At 35.8% G+C, this 21689-nt stretch overlaps 2 protein-coding genes across 8 annotated transcripts; both read left to right on the top strand.

The window, feature by feature from the left end:
• The first annotated feature begins 8239 nt into the window (after positions 1 to 8239).
• On the top strand, positions 8240 to 14303 carry LOC147551868 (uncharacterized). Of its 4 annotated transcripts, none has more exons than XM_086664984.1 (6): positions 8240 to 9111; positions 9328 to 9789; positions 9919 to 10712; positions 10790 to 10879; positions 12602 to 13387; positions 13810 to 14303. In XM_086664984.1, exons 2-6 carry the CDS (start codon positions 9681 to 9683, stop codon positions 13948 to 13950), a joined length of 1920 nt encoding a protein of 639 aa, XP_086521110.1. In that variant the 5' UTR covers positions 8240 to 9111; positions 9328 to 9680; the 3' UTR covers positions 13951 to 14303. The 4 variants fall into 4 exon arrangements, with proteins under 4 accessions (XP_086521110.1, XP_086521111.1, XP_086521112.1 ...); XM_086664985.1 differs by having other exon boundaries at positions 8499 to 9111; positions 9293 to 9789; XM_086664986.1 differs by having other exon boundaries at positions 8604 to 9111; positions 13819 to 14303.
• A 3237-nt stretch (positions 14304 to 17540) lies between these two features.
• LOC147551867 (uncharacterized) lies at positions 17541 to 21648 on the top strand. 4 transcript variants are annotated; one of them, XM_086670035.1, is made up of 3 exons: positions 17541 to 17741; positions 19527 to 19580; positions 20238 to 21648. In XM_086670035.1, the coding sequence occupies exon 3, from the start codon at positions 20251 to 20253 to the stop codon at positions 21271 to 21273; it is 1023 nt and encodes a 340-aa protein (XP_086526161.1). In that variant the 5' UTR covers positions 17541 to 17741; positions 19527 to 19580; positions 20238 to 20250; the 3' UTR covers positions 21274 to 21648. The 4 variants fall into 4 exon arrangements, with proteins under 4 accessions (XP_086526161.1, XP_086526162.1, XP_086526163.1 ...); XM_086670036.1 differs by having other exon boundaries at positions 17736 to 18171; XM_086670037.1 differs by lacking the exon at positions 17541 to 17741 and adding an exon at positions 17874 to 17972.
• The last annotated feature ends 41 nt before the right edge of the window (positions 21649 to 21689 follow it).

The following is a 21689-nucleotide window of genomic DNA, read 5'->3' as shown; positions in this document are numbered from 1 at the left end:
TATCTTCTCGCTCACCAACAAATATTTTGGGTCCCTTTCCTCATCAAGTCTCCCACCTTCTTCCCTCCAACTTTCTCTCTCTAAAACTATTTTATTTATTTATTTTCCTCTCTTTCTCCCTCTAGTTCTTCGATTGCCTTACTTTATCTTTAGTCTATTCATATGTTTTGTTTGATTTGTTGATTGTAAGATAGATTTAAACAATGGGGAGTAAGTGGGTACTGATGATATTGGTATCAATTGCTTTAATTTCTATAAGTGTTAAAGGAAATAAGATTAGTATCACGGATTGGGTATGTAAAGAATGTACCTACTGTTGTATTCAAACAATTTCAAATATATTTCAAATTTACCAGTTTGAGAATCTATTTGCTAAAAGGGTTGGGTGTGTAAAGAAATGGCACCCTAATAAAAACCTTAACAACAAGAAACTAGGTGAAGCAAAATTTAAACAAATTTCTCAAGCTTATGATGCAATTACTCACTTACTTCCATATATCTTCTTCTTCCCCGTGTCTCTAACCTGGTTGTTAATCTCTCTAAGTTTTAAGTGACTAAAAAAAGAGATCAATTTACGATCAATATGGTGAAGAAGGTCTCAATAGTCAAGTCCGTTACCTGGTTCTGGTGGTGGATTTTACGGTGCGTCTGATGCAGATTTCAACGGTGGTTCATATGAGTTTTTTTGGTTCATATGAATTTTTTCGATTAATTTTAATTTGGGCCCTCTGTTGGAGTTTGGATGTCCCATTGGGAGATGCTCTTACATTGGAGATGCTTTAAGGCTTCGTGTAGTGAAATGTGGTAGGTTTCTAGGGTACACTGGGAACAATTGAAATGTCGCAGTTTGGTTTGCTGAAGTTCGTTGCGATTTGTCCTACTACTGAATTAGATTCAGCCGATAGGATACCATGTCTCCCTTGTGATTTCAAATTCGCTGAGATTTGTCCCTCTCACTATCTCTGTCGAAGAACTTTAGGCCACTTAACCATTATAATCCAGTATCTTTCTCTACTACCACAAATCTCTATCTCTTTTACTCACTCTAAAAAAATGACTCACTTTCTGCCTCGCTCGCATATGACTAGATTGCAACAATATGACATGATTCCAGGACCATGATATTATCTTTTATGTAACACTCAATTGTAAGAACTCCGAGTGTCACGTCAGATTTTGTTGAGATTTCTCTATTGCAAAATGCTCTAATGCAAAATTCAAATAGGATCTCAAAAATGATTTGGTCATATTAAATGGAGAAATCTCAAGAGGACACTCAGTTTCTCTTGAGATATCTCTAGTTTTCATGGTCATCAATATTTGAATTTCATCAACATAAATCATATCTTCACAAAATCTTGAAGATAACTAATTATTACTTTACAAAATTAACCAAGCCGCATAAGTAAACAAGATCATATAAAGATTTGCATTAAAGATTCAACAGAATTTGAGGATTTGTATCTCGACACCTGGGATTCAAAATCTCAATTAAGACTTGACAATTAAGACAATTTAAGTTTTACATTAGAGATATTCTGACTCGATTTAACTGAATTAATTGAGTCATTAATCCAACAACATGAAATGATTCAATTGAATCAAGAAAGAATCCAATCTCTAAATTGAGGTAATTGAATCAGTAACTAAGTATAACCATGACTCGGGCATAGAAAGTCAAATTGAGTACTTTACATGTGTGTGGATGATGAAGATATCATGTAGTATAGTTTTCACATAAATGGCTAAAGAAAACTACTTAACAATTGTCCTTAATTAGTTGAAGTAATTCGATTATTTGTTACATAATAATAAGGGAGAGAGTTTGATATTAAAAATTACTACATAAAGACGTGAGAAGTCACATAAAGAAGTGTAATGAAATATGCACCTATGTAAAATAACTACAATAAAACTTCATTATAGACAATTTTGGTTGTATTAAAAAAATTAGATTATTCAGACAATAATATATGCAATCTCTTGTTGTCGGTACATCTAGATAGAGCTACAGAATGAATACTGGAAACCGTAGGTCAATGCCCACATGTGCGACTGATTAGCCTTGAGACTTGTTTATTATCAGGTAACCAAGTGAATATACAACTCAACTTTATTTTCTCCGTGTACTTTTTTTCTTGAAGTTCTATTTCTACTATGCTATTAGTTTCATCTTTGATAGTCATAAATGTCTCATTTAGTAAACCTTATGGAGAAATCGCGACTGCAATCACCAACAATAGCTTGTTTGTGTCGCATTCTATCAATGATCCACAACAAACTAATAGTAAGTTTCATTTATTATGTTGAGATGTCTTTGTTTTGTGTATTTTCACCTCATAATTGGGAAAGCAACTTGATATGTTTCTCTCTCTGTTGTTTTATTTTAAGAAATGAAATACGTGACACATTATTTTCATATGATTGTTTTATCTATAATTTGAAACAATGTCTGTCGTATTCAATTGAAACATAATGGTGGGCAACATGTAACACTAGGTGTTTGGTTCGGATTAAATTTGCTAGTTGAGGTTGCTCATTTAGCAATCTTAATCTTTGACCGCCCAATAATTCATTTTTGTTTCTCTTGATACATTAACTTTAAGGTGTCGTTTGGCAACACCAAAATAAGTTACTTTTTTACTTATTTAAGTAGAAAAGTCAAAAAGTTAGTTTGGTACGCAAAAATTACCGACTTTATTTAAGTTTAAATTTGACTTTCTTTTGAAGTTATAATTTTTAGCTTTTGACTTCAAAGTAAAGTAACTTTTTTTAGACACGCATGAATTTTATTTGACGATTTTTTTTTCTATCTCCGTTCCTCTATCACAACAAAACTTCTACCATACCATTCTACTCCCACCACCACCACAACAAGCATTGCACCTCTCCACCACCTTACCTCAACTATCACCACCACACCTAACCACCACCACACCTAACCACCACCACCACCATACACCACCACACCTCGACAACCACCACCTCGTAGCTCCACCACCGCCACCGCCACCACCACCGCCACCACCACCACCACCATACCTCGACAACAACTACCTCGTAGCTCCACCACCAGCACCACCACCGCCACCACGGTACCTTCACCACCACCACCACCACCACGGTACCTTCACCATCACAACCGCCACCGCCACCACCACCACCACCACGATACGTCCGTTGCCACCATCATACCTCTACCACCACCACCATCAAACTTCAACCACCACCATACCCCATAACCATACCTTCATGGCATCACCACTACCACCAATATCACCACTACTTCGTATACAAGAGTAATCATGGAAATCATAACTAAATTCAATTAAAATCAAATATCTCTATGAGAAAGAAAATAAAATTATCAATAGTAAATTAAGTTACCAAACTAACTTTTTTACTTTTTTACTTATAAGTAACATTTTTGCCAAATATACTTTTGAATTTTTTTTACTTTTTTAAAGCAAAATAACTTCTACTACAAGTAAAAGTACTTCTACTTTTGGTTGCCAAACGACACCTAAATCTTATTCGTTGAATTTACTTATAAGTAACATTTTTGCCAAATATACTTTTGAATTTTTTTTACTTTTTTAAAGCAAAATAACTTCTACTACAAGTAAAAGTACTTCTACTTTTGGTTGCCAAACGACACCTAAATCTTATTCGTTGAATTTAAGTAATGCTATTTTTTTTTTACTGTAAAGTGACGAGCTGAAGTTTTTGATAACATTACGCGTTTCTCAATTATTATTGAAGAACTTGTTGATTATAGTCAACTTGTTGAGTTCCTCAACGACAATACAAATGAAGATCAGATTATAGTTGAAGAGTGTGTTATTAACAAGTGAGATTTTATTTGATTAACTTTCTTTTCTAGAATTTAATATTTTTAAGTTGTTATATTCCTCATGAAATTTGATTAAATTAACATTTATGTCAATTGGTTAGCAGAAATGGATTGTTGGTGAAGGTGTTGAGCAAAAGCGAAAGGAAAAAAAACGAAGCAAACGACAATTGTTGTTAAAGAGACAGTGGAGGAACACATCTAAATTCCTGGAGAAAAGGAGTTAAGTTCTTCTTAATGATATCTTGTAATGTTGATACATTACTGTTCTTATTTTGTTAAAATGTAACAATGTAAAAGACAATGATAGCGTTACTTAGAAGGTTTCAAAGAAGAGGAAGAAACTTCAACTTAAGAAAGACGCTGAAAAATTTGAAGCAGAATAAAGGTGAAGTAATATGTTACATATTATTCCATTTTTTATAATAATATTAGTTCTCATAAATAAATTCTTTTTAATGCACTGTTTTAATATGTCTTTATTTTTTAAGGAAGAAATAAAGACCAAGACAAAGATGTACCGATTGAACGTAAAGGAAAACTAATGAAGGAAAAAAATATGCCTCTGACTTCTCAAAGAGGACTTCCGATGGAATATCGAAAAAGTTTGTACTATCATTCTTGATTTACATGAAGTATATATACATGTCCATTAGTATTTTGTTTTATTATGTGACTTACTATTTGAGCTTGTAATACTAGTGTTTTCATGGAGGCAGAAGCTCGAAAGAGATTGAAATATTTATTGACAGTCTGAAAGACTGATATAACTAAGAATGGCATAAGTATTACGGATAAAGGATGTTTGAAAAGGTATAATGATTACTTTATCACCAACATTTGTGTAACAATTTATATGAATTGATTAAAAAAAGTGTATTTCTTCTGTTTAACAAGCAATGAAGTTGTGCAAGGTGGTGTTAGTAGTGAATTGAAAACATCGAAGAAAGAGTAAATAGAGTAACACTGAAATTCGACATAATGGTTTAATTATCAGGTTAGGGAGACAATCACTGTTCATATTTTACGACTAATATTTATTTAATAGATTTGAAATCATGTTCATGAGTGATAATAACGTCTGCTTTGTTTACAAGTAAGGAAGCTGTATAAGGTGTTGTTAGTCGTGAATTGTAGACTCAGAATAAAAGAAAATGAGAGTAAGACAAATTCGAGTGTTCTGCATATATTGTTTAATTTTTATGAACCATTACATATACCATCTTTTAGGGAAAAGGTTCTTAACAACATAACTAGACAGCCAAATTTTAAATGTAACTAAAAAGGTGGTAATCCAAAAGTATTAAGCGAGTTTAGAAACTTATTTGGGTAGCGAGCATTTAAAGAGTAATCACTATCTTCAATTTCAGTCATCTTGTCAGTAACAGGTAAGTTATCATTTTGTCTTGAGTTATTTTTAAAATTGATAGAGTCGCCTCCATAATGATTGTACAATAAATAAATTTCTTAATGAGGCTCTTATTATTTGTTCTCAGGTTCCTTTTAATATAACAAGAAAATGTTGACGTTAGGGTTTAGTGTTAACACGAAGATGGATGTTTTTCGAAAAGGTTTATTGTTATCAGACCACCAAGGGTTTACTGTTGCTTTCGAACCTCGTCCCACATAATCAACTTTGATGTTCGAAACAAATTCGCAAGTGTAGTTTGCTTACTAATGTTGCAAATGGAATGCTCATGCACATCAAGAGGGATCCTAAAGGTTGAATGAGCTATTTTTTTCTCTGGTTCCTTTTAATATAACAAGAAAATGAGGCTCATTAAGAAATTTATTTATTCGCAAGTGCAGTTGGCTTACTAATGTTGCAAATGGAATACTCATGCACATCAAGAGGGATCCTAAAGGTTGAATGAGTTATTTTTTTCTCTGACCAATAATAATGAGGCAATACCGGATGAAACAACAGTAATAACTGTATTGCATTTTTCTGACATGGTGCTGCAATTATATTGTATAAAAATGTTATTTCTGCTCTAATCCCATCATCGTTGAGGAAAAATAATAACCCTTCATTGTTATTTACAAAACTAACAATAACCTCAAAAGCGTTGCTTTGTGCATTATTGAGAAGGTTCACTTTTGAAGTAAATTCCAGATCATTTATTAATGTTTGTAGTATATTCTAATATACTTGTACAAAACAGTCTCCATAATTAGTAACATGTATTTATATTCGCAGTCAATTATATGAGTGTATGATTGAAGAATATACACGGCACAACCCACCGTAAAAGTTCTACAAGATATGAACGCCAAACGAAGATCTCACAGACAACTTAAAGAAATTATATGCGTGTTGCACCTATCTTATATAAGGAAGGTTACATGTTAGATTATTCAAACTTCGCGCTGCAAAAGGAAGTTATAAAGTCGAATACTAGGGAAGAACATGAGAGACATGGAGGTAAGTGGGAGTACAAGACTGTACGTCCTCCAATTACAATAGGATTAATGTCTCCAGACTACTTGAAGAGTGGCGGTTGGAGATGCATGATCATGCTCAAATGGTTTAAGGAGTTAATCATTTGTTTTGACAGTTGTACTCAGGATGAAGGAAATTCTGAAAAGGATGATGTCTCGTCTTGTTTGATTTTTTTGATGAGACATAAAGCGACAGGATAACCGAGCATTGCACTTGTTCTATGACAAGTGGGAGATCGAATGAAAAGTCCTTCGCTCAGGGTGACAATGCAATCAATTTGGTCAGATGGAAAATGATGATTATCAAATTTAGTCGTTTTAGAGATCGTAACGTTTAGTTATAAATCAACTACGATCTACAACTGAATGTTACATCAGATTACACGCGAAAAATATTGATTTGGTCAGAAGAAAATGACTAGTGGAGAAATACATAAGGCGGGGTAGAAGACCGGCGGAAGGATGCACATGGGCTCGAAAGGTATTGGCCATAATGGCTTATATGGCTGTGGCAAGCTCCCACGCCCACTAAAGGTCGGTCGGGCTGGGATCCCATTCCATGGGATTCCTAAGGCTTTGGTGGGACTTTCCCTACTGGCCATTAAATTTTCCTTTAGATGAGGTATAGTCGTATCCTCATATGGGAATCCCGAACATAATAGAATTCTAAATAACATCTTATCTACAATTTTATATAAGTTCTAGTCTTTTAAATAAACCTAATGTTATAAATTTCAGGCTTTTGAAGTCTTTATAAAAGGACAAAATTAAATCAGAAGAAGTGCGAAAAAGTTTAAAACTAACTCTCTAGCTCTGGAAGAAGATGAAAAATAAACAATTATTCCCATAAAGCTATCTAGTCATCAAAAGCATATCTTCACCATTAAAGAGGAATCAAGATGGTCTCGGTTCAGTTCTAGCTAACCTAAAGATTAGTGATTAAGTCAATTGCTCGTATGTCTAAAGTAGATGAACTACACTTAGAGTTCACGATCTTCGAAAAATGAGCAATTCGATTTAATTCAAGCAAAGCGAAATAAGGTATGATTTCTGCTTTGAATGGTTCATTACATGTTTGTGCATGCGATCCTAGAGTAGTTAGTGTTAGACGTTAGGTGCCGGAGATTCCACTCAGATCACAAGGCTACGACATAAACAACAAACCTAACTACGACCAGAAACTTAAAACAGAGGGTTCAAGAAGAGGAAGCTCAGTAGTTTGAAGTCAAAATTTGTCTGAAGAGCATATCAATGGTGCAGAAGGCCAGATACGGCCAAATATCCGTTTTTCATACACAAACCGTTATGTGTTAGAGAATCTATCATTGCCAGAAGCTACACAATCATCAAATATCTCCCTCCAAATGGCCATGCCCATATGTTGTCATCAGAATTAGTGACTAACCATTGCATCATCTCAGTCGTGCTCTGCCATGGTCATCCAATATCTATATAAGCATATCAAGTTTGCCCTAAAAGAGATCAATGGTCACATTCTCCACTCAGACTCTTTCAGTTATTTCCTTTAACTGCAAAAATTTCCTACTAACTCCAGCGCGAGAGTGTTTTCTCCTATTTTTGTAAGTCCTTCATTTTACATGAGTTCAACCATGACGAGAAGGAAGATTCATTAGTAAGACCGATAAAATTGATTACTACGAAAATAACCTGAGAGTCAATTTCTGACATCACCAAAGTAAAATTCTAAAAGTCTTACGGGACACTCGGAGTTTTTGAGATTGAGTATCGTATTAAATGGGATTTTGCACATAAAATATTTATATTTTGAGAGGAGTATAGAGAGAGAATAACTGTTTTTTCACCAGAGAGAGAAAACTAGATCTTGTTGTTTTTCGGAGGAGGGATTCCCCCTCCGAATTTTCCTCCTTTTTAGTTTGTATTATCTTTTAGATTTATAATAAGAAAATCTGAAGTAGACGTATCTTCAATTCTATTTGTTTTATGAATTCTATTTTGTCAGACCTTTAGGGTCTTTAATTCTCAGATCTTCAGGATCTCCTTTTGTCGGCCTTTAGGGTCTTTTCTTTGACTCATTGTCGTGTCAATTTCTTTCCCTTTGTGAGACACTTTGCATTCGAAAGTCCTATGAATTTATCTTATGCAACTCTAATGAAGTTTTCATAGGAGAGAAATAACAATTATCTACCAAGTAAATTTATAATTGTTATCACTACTGAATGAAAGTAAGGTTTTGCTCAAAAAAAAAAAAAAAAAAAAAAATTGCACATGTACCTAGTAGCCAAAACCAACATAAGATTGGGTGTAAGCCCTAATATCCTAGAGATCCTAGACATTAAATTATTAGTATTTTTTATATTAAATGGGGATTTAATTTTCAAGTAAGAGAGAAAGAAAAGACTCTTCTTCATACGTTTTGTTTCAGCAACCCAAACGGTCCCAAACCAACACAAAACAAACTCCCCACCTCTCTCAACTCAAAGGAGGAGGATAGATAATAAAACCCTTCTCATTCATTTCTCTCTTCTTAACCTTCTTCACCTTCTCCTTCTCGGCGGCACCGAAGACTTCGCACCCACACAAAACTCTCTCTTTCTCTCTCTATCAAATCGTCTTTCTCTCCCTATCTGATCTTCCTTCTCTGACGACTTCATCAATCACTCTGACAGTTCTCTTTCTCTATCTGATCTTTTTCTTTCAAGCCTTCGATTATTATTTGCAAAGAAAGAAAATAGAGTTTGAAAGTGTACGACGATTAATCGGACGGTTAGGGTTTTCTCTATTTGGATCCTCTCGGTATCGTCGCTGTCCCAAGAAACTATCTTTTTTGCGTTCAAGAGGTAGGGTTGTTTTCTTTTCTTTATTTAGCGTTTCGATTATTAATCTGTTTGCTTTTGTTGTTCAAACCCTAGTTAGTTAAAAAAAGTTCTTTTGCTAGGTTTGTAATTTCCCCTTTTTCTTAGATTTTAATCTTATATTGATTTGATTAGATTAATTGTTCAAGGGTTTTTCTGATTCTAGGCTATTTTGGTTGGGTTTAACTTCTGTCTGAGAAGTTAACCGTCAATGTTCCCCAGGGATTGAGAAGTAGGTTATTCTGGATATCAATTGGATTTACTTGAACAAATGAGGGTCTTGTGAACGTTCTTTCTTGCCTACTGCTAATCCAACAATTGAAGAAAGATGGAGGTTTAGGAGCCTTAATAAATACTAGTTAGGGTTTGCATATTCTCTTAAAACTGATTGGGACAAGTGGTAGATTACTTTTAGTTGATTTCACTTGAGCAATAGAAGAATCTGGAGTTGAACTGGATTAATTCTATAAACAGACACTTCAATTTATTGAGAAAATTGAAGTGAAACCCCAGAGCGATATTCTTTTCCTATCTGATCATGTTCAACACTCGATATGGAAAAAAGTGAACCTACACTAGTTCCAGAATGGTTAAAGGGTACTGGAAATGTATCTGGCGGCGGCACCTCCAATCAGCACTCCGCGCAGTCTTTGTCGCATTTAGGTAAATACTAATTTAAGCTTATTTTTAACTTCATATCCTTCCATATTAATAAATTTCTATATTTTCTGCTTCTTGCGCTTTAAATCTGAAATTAGATTCCTCCGTTATGTATTTATTATGTGATTATAGACGATCATGCTCCCACACCAACCACAAGGACTAGATCATCTGCTAGCACCGGTGGCGATTATGATAGTCCTCGTTCTTCTGGATATTCAGATCGGACATCCTCTTCGTATTTCAGAAGGAGTTCCAGTAGTAATGGTTCAATGGGGTATGGCAAAGATTCTCCTTCCAACTCATGGGTCTATAGTAGTTTTAGTAGGAGCCACCGTGAGAAGGACTTGGGTAAAGACCTCATTGGTTTTAATGAGAAAGAGAGGTCTCTATTAACTGACTGCAGGGATCGTAACTATTCTGATTCTTTAGGCATATCCTCCAATGCCCTTTCGAGTAGGATTGAGGACCCATTGTTAAGACGTTCTCAGTCAATGGTATCAGGTAATCGAGGAGATGTCTGGCCAAAGAAAACGGTAGCTTTCCCTAGCAGTAACAAAAGCACCAGTAATGGTGTTAGTGTTGGTGGAAAGGTCCTTAACAACATTCACAAGGCCACTTTTGAAAGAGATTTCCCTTCGCTTGGAGTTGAAGAAAGAGGAGGCTCGGATATAGGGAGGGTCCCTTCCCCTGGTTTGGTCAGCGCAGTTCAAAGCACAATGGGTACTTCTTCTATGCTTTGTGATGGTTGGACTTCTGTTTTGGTTAACCCACCTAGCACAATTGTTGGCAGTAACAATATTCACTCTTCCTCTCGACAAACTTCACCTATCACTTCAACCTCGGCTACTTCAAGCATAACCACTGGTCTTAATATGGCTGAAACATTGGCGCAATCCCCTTCACGAGGAAGTACTGCTCCCCAGGTATTTGAGTGTGTTTGACTTTGTCATATTTAATTTCAGTTTGAAGTTATCTTTCTTATTTGTCATTGTTCTTGCAGTTGTCTGTTGAGGCGCTGAGACTTGAGGAACTGGCACTCAATCGATCTAGGCAGCTAGTACCTATGAAACCTTCTATGCCTAAGGCTTTGGTAAGAGCTGTTTCCTTCACTTTATAATTCTTTAGGAGTTAGGAGTTGTACATTTGAGTATTTACACTACACTTCTATTAAACTTATTTGTAGCGTCATGTTTGAATGACTTTCTTGATATCTGGTAAGTGTGCATCACAGTTGGTAGAAAATATATAGAGGATTTGGTTTGATAATTAAATTGTACATAATCCCTTCCATTCAACTCAGACCTTTTAGGAAGCAATGATTCCACGACTCTAGTTAATGTTAATGTAAAAAAATAAAAGAGTTTCTGCATTGAGGCTGTTTGCTCTTAACAGGCGAGTTGCACGCCTCAATTAAAGGCGTAAATTTGATTTGGAAAGAAATGTTACCACATTTATATACAAAATACTTCTGGTTGTTATATAACATACATGCATTTATTGTTCATAAAATCTGGATTCTCAGTGGTAAATTGCGATAATGACAGTCTTAGATTAAATGATGTCGAAAGGAAGCCTTCACATATACGTATAAAACTCACTTTTTGCCCAAGATACATACGCTTGTGTTATCTCACGAATCATGAGTAAGCGCCCAGCTTAAAGCTTACCTTGCCTTTTGTAAGTCATTTGCATCTTCATTTACTCTTCAGATTATTCAGGAACATTTAGAGTTGGTTCTGAATTAATGATGGATATTTCTTGTTAGAAGTTCTTTCGATCGATTTGATCCAGGATTATCTGATATTTGAGTACAAGTTACAATCTCTGTTGCATTCCTTTCTCTCATTCGTTCATGCATTCTCTTTGTTTCTTGCTGTTCTAAGTGAGTAACTTATAGATAATTGGTATATAAACTTAATTGCTTGTGTTTCCATTCCTCAATCCTTATGTAATTATAGTTACGGTTCGGAGTTCTTAACATGCCGAGTTTGTCACGAGAGAAGAGTTGAAACTTTATTAGCTTTAATGGAATGGTTATCATATTTTAACAAAATCTTGCACTAAAAGCACTCGGATTTTGTGTTGGTGTGTGTGGCTGTTCAAGCCACATAAAAGTGTTTGAAGCTTGAACATCTATTTTGGTTCTCTCTGGGGTGTAATTGAGTTCAATTCTTCGGATTGAATCAGCTGATTTTTTCTTTCGGGTTTGAATTTTATTGGCTGGTTTGTTAATATCTATCTAGATGATATACTACATATTAATGCAACTCCTTACTAATTTGCACAGAAGAACAGTTGAAAAATAGATCGATTCACTTCTTTCACATCCAGAACTTTAGGTGATAAAATATCTTCTTGCTTCCTTATTAATTAATCTTGTAGTGGTCCATTTGGGTCAATGTTTTCTTTATGAGAATTAGTTTTGAGCTGTTTTTTTTTCCTTTGTTAGCATTGATTTTGTTTTGCTTTAACCACAGACCACCATAAAACATGAATTTGGGAAGCAGCCTCTCTCAGTTTAGTGAATCTTTTTATGTGCTTAGAGTTAGAATACTAGCATTGGGCTTGGTGTTAGAATGAGTTGGATTGTTTAATTTTGGGCCCTCGAATTGTAACTTTTTGAGTAAATTTGGCTTTGAGATGTGGCTGAAAGGGTGTTAACACAAATACATATACAGCACACTAAAAGAGTATCCACATGACTCCTGTAGTTCAGTTCTTGACCAGCTAATATATTAGTGGGAAACTAAAGGCTTCTTGGGTTATTCAAATTGTTCACATCTCTTACTCTTTAGAAACTCTTACATTTCAGGTTCTCAACTCCGAAAAACAGAAACCAAAAGTAGGAGGCAGAAGTGGTGAGATGACTATGGCTAGCAAAATCGGACAGCAGCAGCTTGTATTGTCACATCAACTCAATCCCCAGGTACAAGGCGGACTTTCTAGATCTGATGGAAAGGCGTCTCATGGTGGGAAGTTGCTTGTCCTTAAACCAGCACAAGAGAAGAACGGGATCCCATCTACCACCAGTAAGGATGGATCTAGCCTGATAAGTGCAAGCAGAGTAACAAATAATACATCAGCAATTGCTCCGTCTGCTCCTCAAACAAGCCCAAAGAATTCAAAGCTTGTGTCTGGCCCGCGCAAGGCATCTCCTTTACCTTCTGTCCTTGCACCTCCCATGGAGAAGACACCCTCTCAAGTCAAGAGCCGAAATGATTTCTTCAATCGCATGCGGATGAAAGCTTCTGGAAATCCATCTGCAACACCTGATTCCAACCCTTTAACTTCCCCAGAGAAGGCCAATGAACTGATCAAGGATGCTGGTACTACCTCTTCTCCTCAGGGAAGTGATTCCCCTTTGGCAGATTCCGATGGTCTTGCCATTTTACCAGAGATTAACAAGGACATAGGCAGAAATGAGAACATCAGTGAAGATTCTCAAGGAGTTTCTGACAATGGAGATAACGAGAACGTGAGTCCTGATGCAACTGTGTACCCAGATGAGGAAGAAGCTAAATTTCTCCGTTCACTTGGCTGGGATGAAAACGAAGAAGGTGGAGGTCTTACACCAGAGGAAATCAATGGTTTCTATCAGGTAATTAGTAATCCATACCCATCTTGGGTTTAGTTTGTGCTCATTAGTAGAAATGTGTTCCATGGAAATGGCTTCTTTTCCACGGGCTGAGTGGAATACCATGACGCAGGAAAAATCTCCCTGCATCAAACCAAGAAGCTAGTTCCACGGAAATGAATGAAAGGCACGCTACTCTGACCATTGAAATACTGAACTTGTTACTAAACACAACGGAAAGTAGCCCGTTTCTTTATAACTGGTAGCAAGTCCTTTACCTTGGAAATGAATCAAACTTGGAACTTATTTCCTTCTTATGATTCACCTCTTTGAGTATTGGAATGCCAATAAAGAACCTGTTAACTAACACCTCTAGTTTCTTTATTATTAGTTAATCGGGTCAGTCTTCCGTACAAAATTCTTATATTGGTTATGATGTTTGGTAGAGTGTGCAGTGCATGAAACTGAGGCCAGCCTTGAAACTGTGTGGGGGAGCTCAGCAGTTAAAGATACAGTTGCTGCTCAACTCTCATGTCGGAGGTGCATCCTCTAGATTCAACTCTCGTGATTCCAAATCTGAAGCATAATTTGCAGTCAAACCTCCTGATCGCATTGCCTGGAAGAATAACAGTAGAGGGTTCTATTCCCTTCATATTAAATTTTTTGTTGATATTTGAGAATGGAAAGTCGAAAAGTAAGCTAAAAGATGAGGGTAGTAGTGGAAAAGTGGGACATATCTTGCAGGTGCTCTTGGAAGACATTGTGATGACATTGGTATTTTCTGCTTCCGAATTTAGAGTGCTCTTATAAGTTTTCTGAGTATTGGAGAGGTTAAAGGAAAAAAAGAAGGTAGTTATAACCTTCTAGGGTTTTGCCATTTTTTGACATAAACAGTTTGAAGCTAAAGGGAAGAAAAATAAACAGAATGACTTTGGGAAAATAGGATTCCTTTGGTAGTTCTTGGTTTTTATCTTTGTTTTGTTGTGTGGGAAAGGCTCCATTGAGAAAAAGTGCAGTACCTTTTCTCTTTCAGTTGGCCTTGCAATTCTGCCAAGCCTTGTACAAGGTCCCTTCCAGGAGGAGACGTGTTCTTGGAATCCAGTTCCCAGGATGGGCAGCTGCTGGTTGACTGTTGATCAGTGGGTCTCTGTATTTTGAATTCGTTTCCTCTGATCTTACAGAGGAAAAAAAGGTTGGTGCGAAATTTACATAGGCTCACCACTTCTACTGGCCACCCTTATATTTTTGGTGGACTTGGCTAAATTTTCTGTGACCCAGGCGAATTTCACTCACACTTACCCCTGGGTCAGTATCTGTCGAACTGATCGATTAGCATTCCCAAAATCTTTCACCGCTCTCAAAACCTAGGAACTCCATAATCGAAGGACATGTCCTTTGATTAAGATGACAATCCATCAAACATTTAAGAGTGCTTGAACGATGAAGATCTTCAAGTTCACATTGATGCAGTGTGTAACTAGAAACCAATTACGATCATCGCTCCAAATTGTTTGTCTAGTTAAAGGTGACTAATTCCTACCGCAGGTTACAGATTAAAAGTATTGACTCGGAGAGCGAGTTTCAACTTGATGGTCAAATAAAAGGAAAAAGAGAAGAGAGAGAGAGAGAGCGACGAAGTCCAAGGGCTGAGATGGACTTGGGCTCGTAGGATCGACCTTGGGTTAGACCCAAGTGTGGCCTGACAAATCGAGCCAAGGGTCTAGACGTAGGTCGGACGAAGGTGGCCGACCCTTGGCCGAACCGACTTAAGTAAGTCGATTGATTTCAAAACGGCTGATTTCAAAAGGAAAACTCACCTCCTAAGGAGGCGACTAATCTTGCATTATAAGGAGGATCAAGGCCATTCCCTTGCAGCACATTTTTTTTACTCTCTTTTTCTCAGAGAGTTCTACGTTTCTCTCTTGAGAGCTCGTCTAGAGTTCTTAAGGCGTTCTTGGGATTTCAAAATACTCTATATCTCTCTTATACTGTCCTAAGTTAGAAGTATTGCTACCAAAGGTGGAGTTCGACTAGCTCGAAGTTGTACCTCACAAATTGGTGGTGATCGTTATTTTGAGCTTGTCTGTCTCAAGTAGATAAACTACAATTGGAACTTTTCGACTTTATTTAAAACAACTCAGCTAATTTTCACTCTAAGAGCAAATCTGAAGTCTGAGGGGAAGGGTTCTCAAATTCAAATTTTGGGAGTCCAGCCCTTTATACAAGGGTTCCAACCGAGAAGTCCAGAGGCTAGGAGGGGATCCCTGCCCCAATATTAGAGTCCAGCGATCAAGTCCGATTCCCAACGGAGGACGGAAACATTTGAATTATTAAAAGTTAATTTTATAGATTTTAGGCCTCTAGTTTGATGGGCTTTAGGTCCATGACTTCGCAGTCACCCTTCCAAAAAAAATCATTTATTTTGATGGTGGGAACCCCAAAGACTTACGCATTTGGTGGGGAAATCAAGTAGTTCTACAGATATATTACTAGCTGAACAAGTAGTTGTTCAATGAATAATACATAATTTTAAAGGTGTCGTTTTGAAGTGTTACTGGCCCCCTTTTTTCTCACACTCCCACTCTTAAAATTACATTTTTTTTTTGTTAAGATACTCCAAAAATTACTTATAGGGTCAATAAGACTTCAGATGGGCGCTTATTCACGAATAATTGGGGTTTTAATAATTTCTCCGCTCATTACTAATTGATAATTGAGTTTACCTCCCTCAATAATTGATTATTGAGTTTACCCTTAAATTTACTACTTTCGATAAAAACATATGACAATGTTTGGCGTGTGGAAGAAGAAATATGATTACCAAGTATTACAATCGGGTAATGTGATTTTAATAATTGTAATACCTTACTTTATTTTTAGGTTAAGTCAAGTATATATTCGTAAACTCTTAACAAAAAAAAAAAAAAAAGTATATATTCGTAAATACTTATTGTTCGTAGATTATTTGTCTTATGATTCAAATTTCTTCACACCAGACATGACCCTTATATTTTGGGGAGGATAATCATAAAACCCAAAATGTGAGGGATAATAGGAAATTAGACTCAAAGTTGAATAATATTGTAAAAAAAAAAAAAAACTCATTTTGTAAACATACAATTTTACCCTCAAAATGAAATTTTTCGTCCAAATCAGTGTCAAAAAACATTTTAGAAAATTTCTGAACAAATCTTAGTTTGCTCTCAACAATTTTATAAATTTCTGAACAAATTTATTTTTGTTCAAAAATTGTTTCGCATTTGTCTTTTGCATTTGGTACACACAAACTGACAGTAACATTTTGGCTAAAACATTTCTGATTTGTCTTGTGAAGAAAGAAATATTTCCGCATTTTTTATTTTTCTTTCGACAGAAACATTTAGACTTAAGCATTTTTTTTATTTGTCTTTTGCAAAAATTAAAATGTTATGCATGTTATCCTTTGCATTCGACAAACCCATTAACGGACAAATAGTGTTATGGCTAATGCATTATATATGTTGTTAAGCTTCAGGCCATTGTCTTGTTGGGCTATTGACCCGATTTGTTAGTGTTTGAGTGGGCGGTTATCGATTTTATCACATCTATGATGTATCAAATGCCAAATATCACGACTTACGTAGATCGTAGTCGTCTTCCAAAAAAAAAAAAACAACATAATTATATATGTCGTCAACACTTCATACCAAGTCAGGACGTTATTACTTATGTTGTCAACATTTTACAACAACACAATTATATATGTTGCCAACAATTTATAAACATACGAGGGTAAAAGTAGAATTATGGAAAAAGTATAGTTGTCTTGCTAACAAAACATAGTTATATATGTCGTCAACATTTTGAACACTGTTCAAAAAAATGAGTTTTTTTTTTTTGCATTATCATTATTTTTAAGTGGGTTTTTTTTATTGGGGTCTAGATTTTGAGCTTTTCATGCATTGTTTCCGTATTTTGCTTAAAATCATGAATAAGCGGTAGAGTGAAATGTCAATTATCGAGGGGCTAACCTTAACTACCAATTAGTGTTGGGTGGGTAAAATTAAAAAAACCTAATAATTGGGGTACCAGTATTTTTGGCATCTCTCAAACGTATATCCTTAGAATTAACAGATATTAAACGGATATTAAAAGGGACAGTACCGTAATTTAAGACCCACGTTGGCAAGAAATTCACTCTTCCTTCTTTTTCATTTTTACGGTTTTATAACTTTCTTTTTTCCACAACTCACGATTCACGCAACCTTCGCGAAACATAATCAGATAGATTCCCCCCTTCTCTCTCTCTCTCTCTACTTCACTTTCTCTCTCTCTCTCTCTACATTAATCCTTTTATCTTCAACCTCCAATCACCATCATCACCTAAATGAACGTCTAGGTACGTCAATTTCTTATCTAGGGTTTCAAACTTTTTTACATCATTTCCTGCAGAATTTCACTAATTTCATTTTCTTAGTTTCTATTTCTTCACCTTTATTACTATATTTAATCTTTAATCTCACGTGGTTAGGTCTTAAATCCATGTGCCTATGATGTAATTGTGTTGTAATTATCCATTAATATATTTCCATGGAATCTGGTGGTGGGTTTTTGATATTTTATATATTGGGTAAGGGTAATCATCCCCAACTGTCAATCTTAGTGGTTATTCAAACTCCCATGTTAGTTTGATCTTTTTTTAGGTTTTTAATTTTGATTTTGTGTTGTTTCAAATCTGTGAGAAGTTCAGGTCTGGGAATATTGTTGATTAGATTAGTTGGGTTCTTTGTGTTTTGACTTGTTTGGATCTGGAAATACTCTAGCTTCAGGTAAGTAAATTGTGTGCTTTAGTTTTCATTACTTATAAATGAATACCAAAATTCAGTTCTTTTGAGGTTGAAAATCGAATTCGATTTTCTTAGTTGACGATCTCGATTTTGTCATGATTCGATTGGCCACTTGATTGTTTTGTGATCGGTTCTCTCATGAAATAGCCTATGTTTTACAAATTAGTCAAATTCAGCTTATAATGATCAACATGAGGAATTCTTGTGTAATTACCTAATGGATTTCATATTGACCTTTATGTTGCCTAATAATGAACTTAGTTGTTTATCTTTTTTAAAACATATATGATCTTATGGGTTGAAATTAATGGTTTTTGTTTTCTTGTTATTGAGATATGATTTAGTTTATGTATGAAAAGTATTGAGAATTTCGTTACATAGTTTAATTTTCTCATTAATTTATAGGTTTATAAAAATAAATATTATAATTTTAATAAGGATTCATAAAGTTGCATTTTGGATGCCTCATACTGTTTGCATTTACCCATATGGAGCTCAATTATGTTATTTGTAATGAATTGTTAAAATGTTATTTGAGGTTTGCTTCGAGGGGAGACTATCATTTAAGCGTCAAGGCTTTTAATCTTCAGTAATTCAGTTGGAGGCTTGGGGCTTTTTAGCATCTCTTTTTGATAATTTTCTCCCCATTCGTTTGATATTTATTTGGTTTCTCTTGCATTCAATTTAACCTTGAGGCTATGGCCGACACTATTTGAGGGATTTCGCCTCAGTAACCACAATGGTGATTTTAAACATTTGCATTTATAGTTTATTATATTGTGTTAGATGATTGTTTTTTACTTTTGTCGTTAACTTCTAGGAATTTATTTCTTAACCTCCTCTTTCGTAGTTGGATCTGGTCATTTAACATGTTTTAGTGAAGGATTGGACAGAAAGTAAATCCATTAACACATATATAGATCAAATTACAAGATTGATAATGTATCTGGCTCAGCTTGTTCTAGTTTTTTTTTCGTTTGAAAGTTCCAAGTTTAGATTTTGTTCTGAATCTGGATCATTCAATGTAGTATCTATGCTTCTCCTTTTTGAAATTTTCTATGAATTTGACTTCGGTAGATGTAGCCTGCGACCACATTGGTTCCACCTTATCGTTAATGCAGTTTTCTTTTGACATGATGTTGCAGAGAACAGCACTGTCTGAAGCTGTCCATAGATTTACATTTAGATTGGACTGGGTTTTGAAAGAAATGTATTATAATAGCTCGGTGTTACGTATTATCGTGTTATTCATTTTCTTCCACACATGCTTTTAGATTCTGTACATGGCTGGTTTAGTTATAGTTGTTAATTATTTTCCGTTGTTTGAATCTCTGCAGTTTGCTTAGAAGACGCATTCAAGCATTATCAGAAGTAAGCTCTTTCAATTTCAGGTAATTAATTCATGTACCAGTATAATTCATAAGTATATCCTGCCTCACTTTCCTAGTTGCTTGAAGTGGCTTTGGATTTGCTCAAAGCTTCTTTTCCTACAAGACAATGAAAGATGTAAATTATTGTTCTGACGTTACCACCTACATACTTGATACTCCTAGATGTCCATGATAAAAAATTGGCTTATTTCTTCCTTGAGAAGAAATGGAGGCCGAAATGTATATTTGTAAAGTACATCGAAATGTTGAGAATGCATCATTCCCTAGATTTACATTCCTATGTGATTTAAATACTTAAAATATAGACGCTTAACTACCTTTGTGGTATTGGGTTGTTTTTGAGCGAAAATTGCATCGTAGTATTAGTATGTGGTTCTATTTAAAGGACTCCATGGTCTGGCGAACTTAGGATTTGAAGTCATTTCTTTCCCGTCAGTGTTAAGGATCTCTCTGTAATCATCTTATAGCTAAACTTCACCATGCTTCAGTTAGCTTTGGAGGAGAGGAGTGCATTTCGAAATTTGTATTAGTGTCATACTGTCATGGTTGTTTATTGGATTTTGTCGGGTGTAGGTTATAAAAAAAAACAGGAATGAGGGGTCGCGGCAGATTTATTGGAGCTTGTTGACTAAGATTATTCTTTTAACGAATTTTCAGGTTTCGTGTGAAGATGACGACAGGAATGAGGAGTCGCCGCAGATTTGCCCTACACCAATTTCGTTCAGCTCCATACTCGCTCTCATCTTCTTACAGGCTAGATAGTGAAGCTAGTGTGAAGAAGCCCAGTTTAGCATTGGAGAAGAGAGATTGGGAAGATTCAACCTGTTCAGTTTGCATGGATTACCCTCACAATGCAGTTCTTCTCCTTTGTTCTTCTCATGACAAAGGTTGCCGTCCCTATATGTGTGGCACTAGCTGTCGCTATTCGAACTGTCTTGATCAGTTCAAGAAAGCCCATACCAAAATAAAATCACCAGCACACGATGAACCATGGCATACGTCTACCGAGTCCGAGAAGTGTGAAGTAATGGAGCTCACTTGCCCCCTCTGCCGAGGGCAAGTCAAAGGTATGACAGTAGTCGAACCTGCACGTGAATATCTAAATGCTAAGAAAAGAAGCTGCACTCATGATGATTGCCCATTTAGTGGAACCTATAAGGAACTTCGAAAGCACGTTAAGCAAGAACACCCATGTGCACGACCGCATGAAGTAGATCCGATACATGAACAGAAGTGGAGACAGCTTGAGCATGAGAGAGAAAGAGATGATGTTCTCAGCACGATAAGATCATCAATGCCAGGAGCTATGGTAATGGGAGATTACGTAATAGAGGGTAGGAACCATCATGGTTTGGATACAGATGATGAAGAAGGGGAAGCTAATGGCGATGAAATTCCGCGTATGAACTTCAACGGTGGAGACATATTTAACATTCTTTACCTTCTACACGCAGTTCAAGAACCAAGAGATACTAGCCTAAACTCCCGCCTTAGAAGGCTTGGTAGGGGCAGTGGGTATTCCCGCTCGTTAGATGAGGGGATTGGAATTCCAGAACTTTCATTTGGAGTTGTTTCTGAAGGGGAAGGTGATGATGATGAAGATGAATTTCCCGCTGTCAACATGGGTCATGCCATGGGCCGTAGGCGACGAAGACGTAGAGGCTCACGAAGGTCAGATGTAAATACGACCTAAGTAGAAACTAGATGGGAATTTGGATGATTTAATCTGTTCAGGTAATTTAGTTTGTTAAAAAAGAAACCTAGTTTCAGTACAAAAACATCATTTCCCAAAATAATTTTATACATGGATTTCCCTCTGCAAATAGTCATGTGACTGAATGACTGACTTGGGAGGGGAATTCAGGAATTTGGAGGGAGAAGAAAGTGGTGTTCTTTCTTTCCATTTATTCTGACTGTATGTATTATTGTATTAATGTTTCATCTTTTTAACTTTTTTTTTCTTTATGATTTTTTGACATTTTCTTGCCTCCAATGATATAAGAAGGTTTGAAAATGGCCATATAAGATTTGGAAATGGGTTAATGTTAAATGTTCATGCTTTACTTTACTCTGTTTCATTTCTTAAGAGATAAACTCTAGTGATATGTT

Source organism: Eschscholzia californica, unplaced genomic scaffold (assembly GCF_041429995.1).
Source record: "Eschscholzia californica isolate CP2 unplaced genomic scaffold, dmEscCali1.0.p SCAF_3, whole genome shotgun sequence".
NCBI lineage: Eukaryota > Viridiplantae > Streptophyta > Magnoliopsida > Ranunculales > Papaveraceae > Eschscholzia > Eschscholzia californica.
Note: the sequence above shows the minus strand (reverse complement) of the source record. Positions and strands in the feature narration are given on the sequence as shown.

What these genes read in the sequence shown, in the direction of transcription:
- LOC147551868 (XM_086664984.1), top strand. Translation starts at nt 9,681, where the DNA reads ATGGAAAAAAGTGAACCTACACTAGTTCCAGAATGGTTAAAGGGTACT. An exon ending in GCAGTCTTTGTCGCATTTAG is followed by an intron (nt 9,790 to 9,918) that starts GTAAATACTAAT and finishes ATGTGATTATAG; the next exon opens with ACGATCATGCTCCCACACCA. An exon ending in AAATCAATGGTTTCTATCAG is followed by an intron (nt 13,388 to 13,809) that starts GTAATTAGTAAT and finishes GATGTTTGGTAG; the next exon opens with AGTGTGCAGTGCATGAAACT.
- LOC147551867 (XM_086670035.1), top strand. Translation starts at nt 20,251, where the DNA reads ATGACGACAGGAATGAGGAGTCGCCGCAGATTTGCCCTACACCAATTT.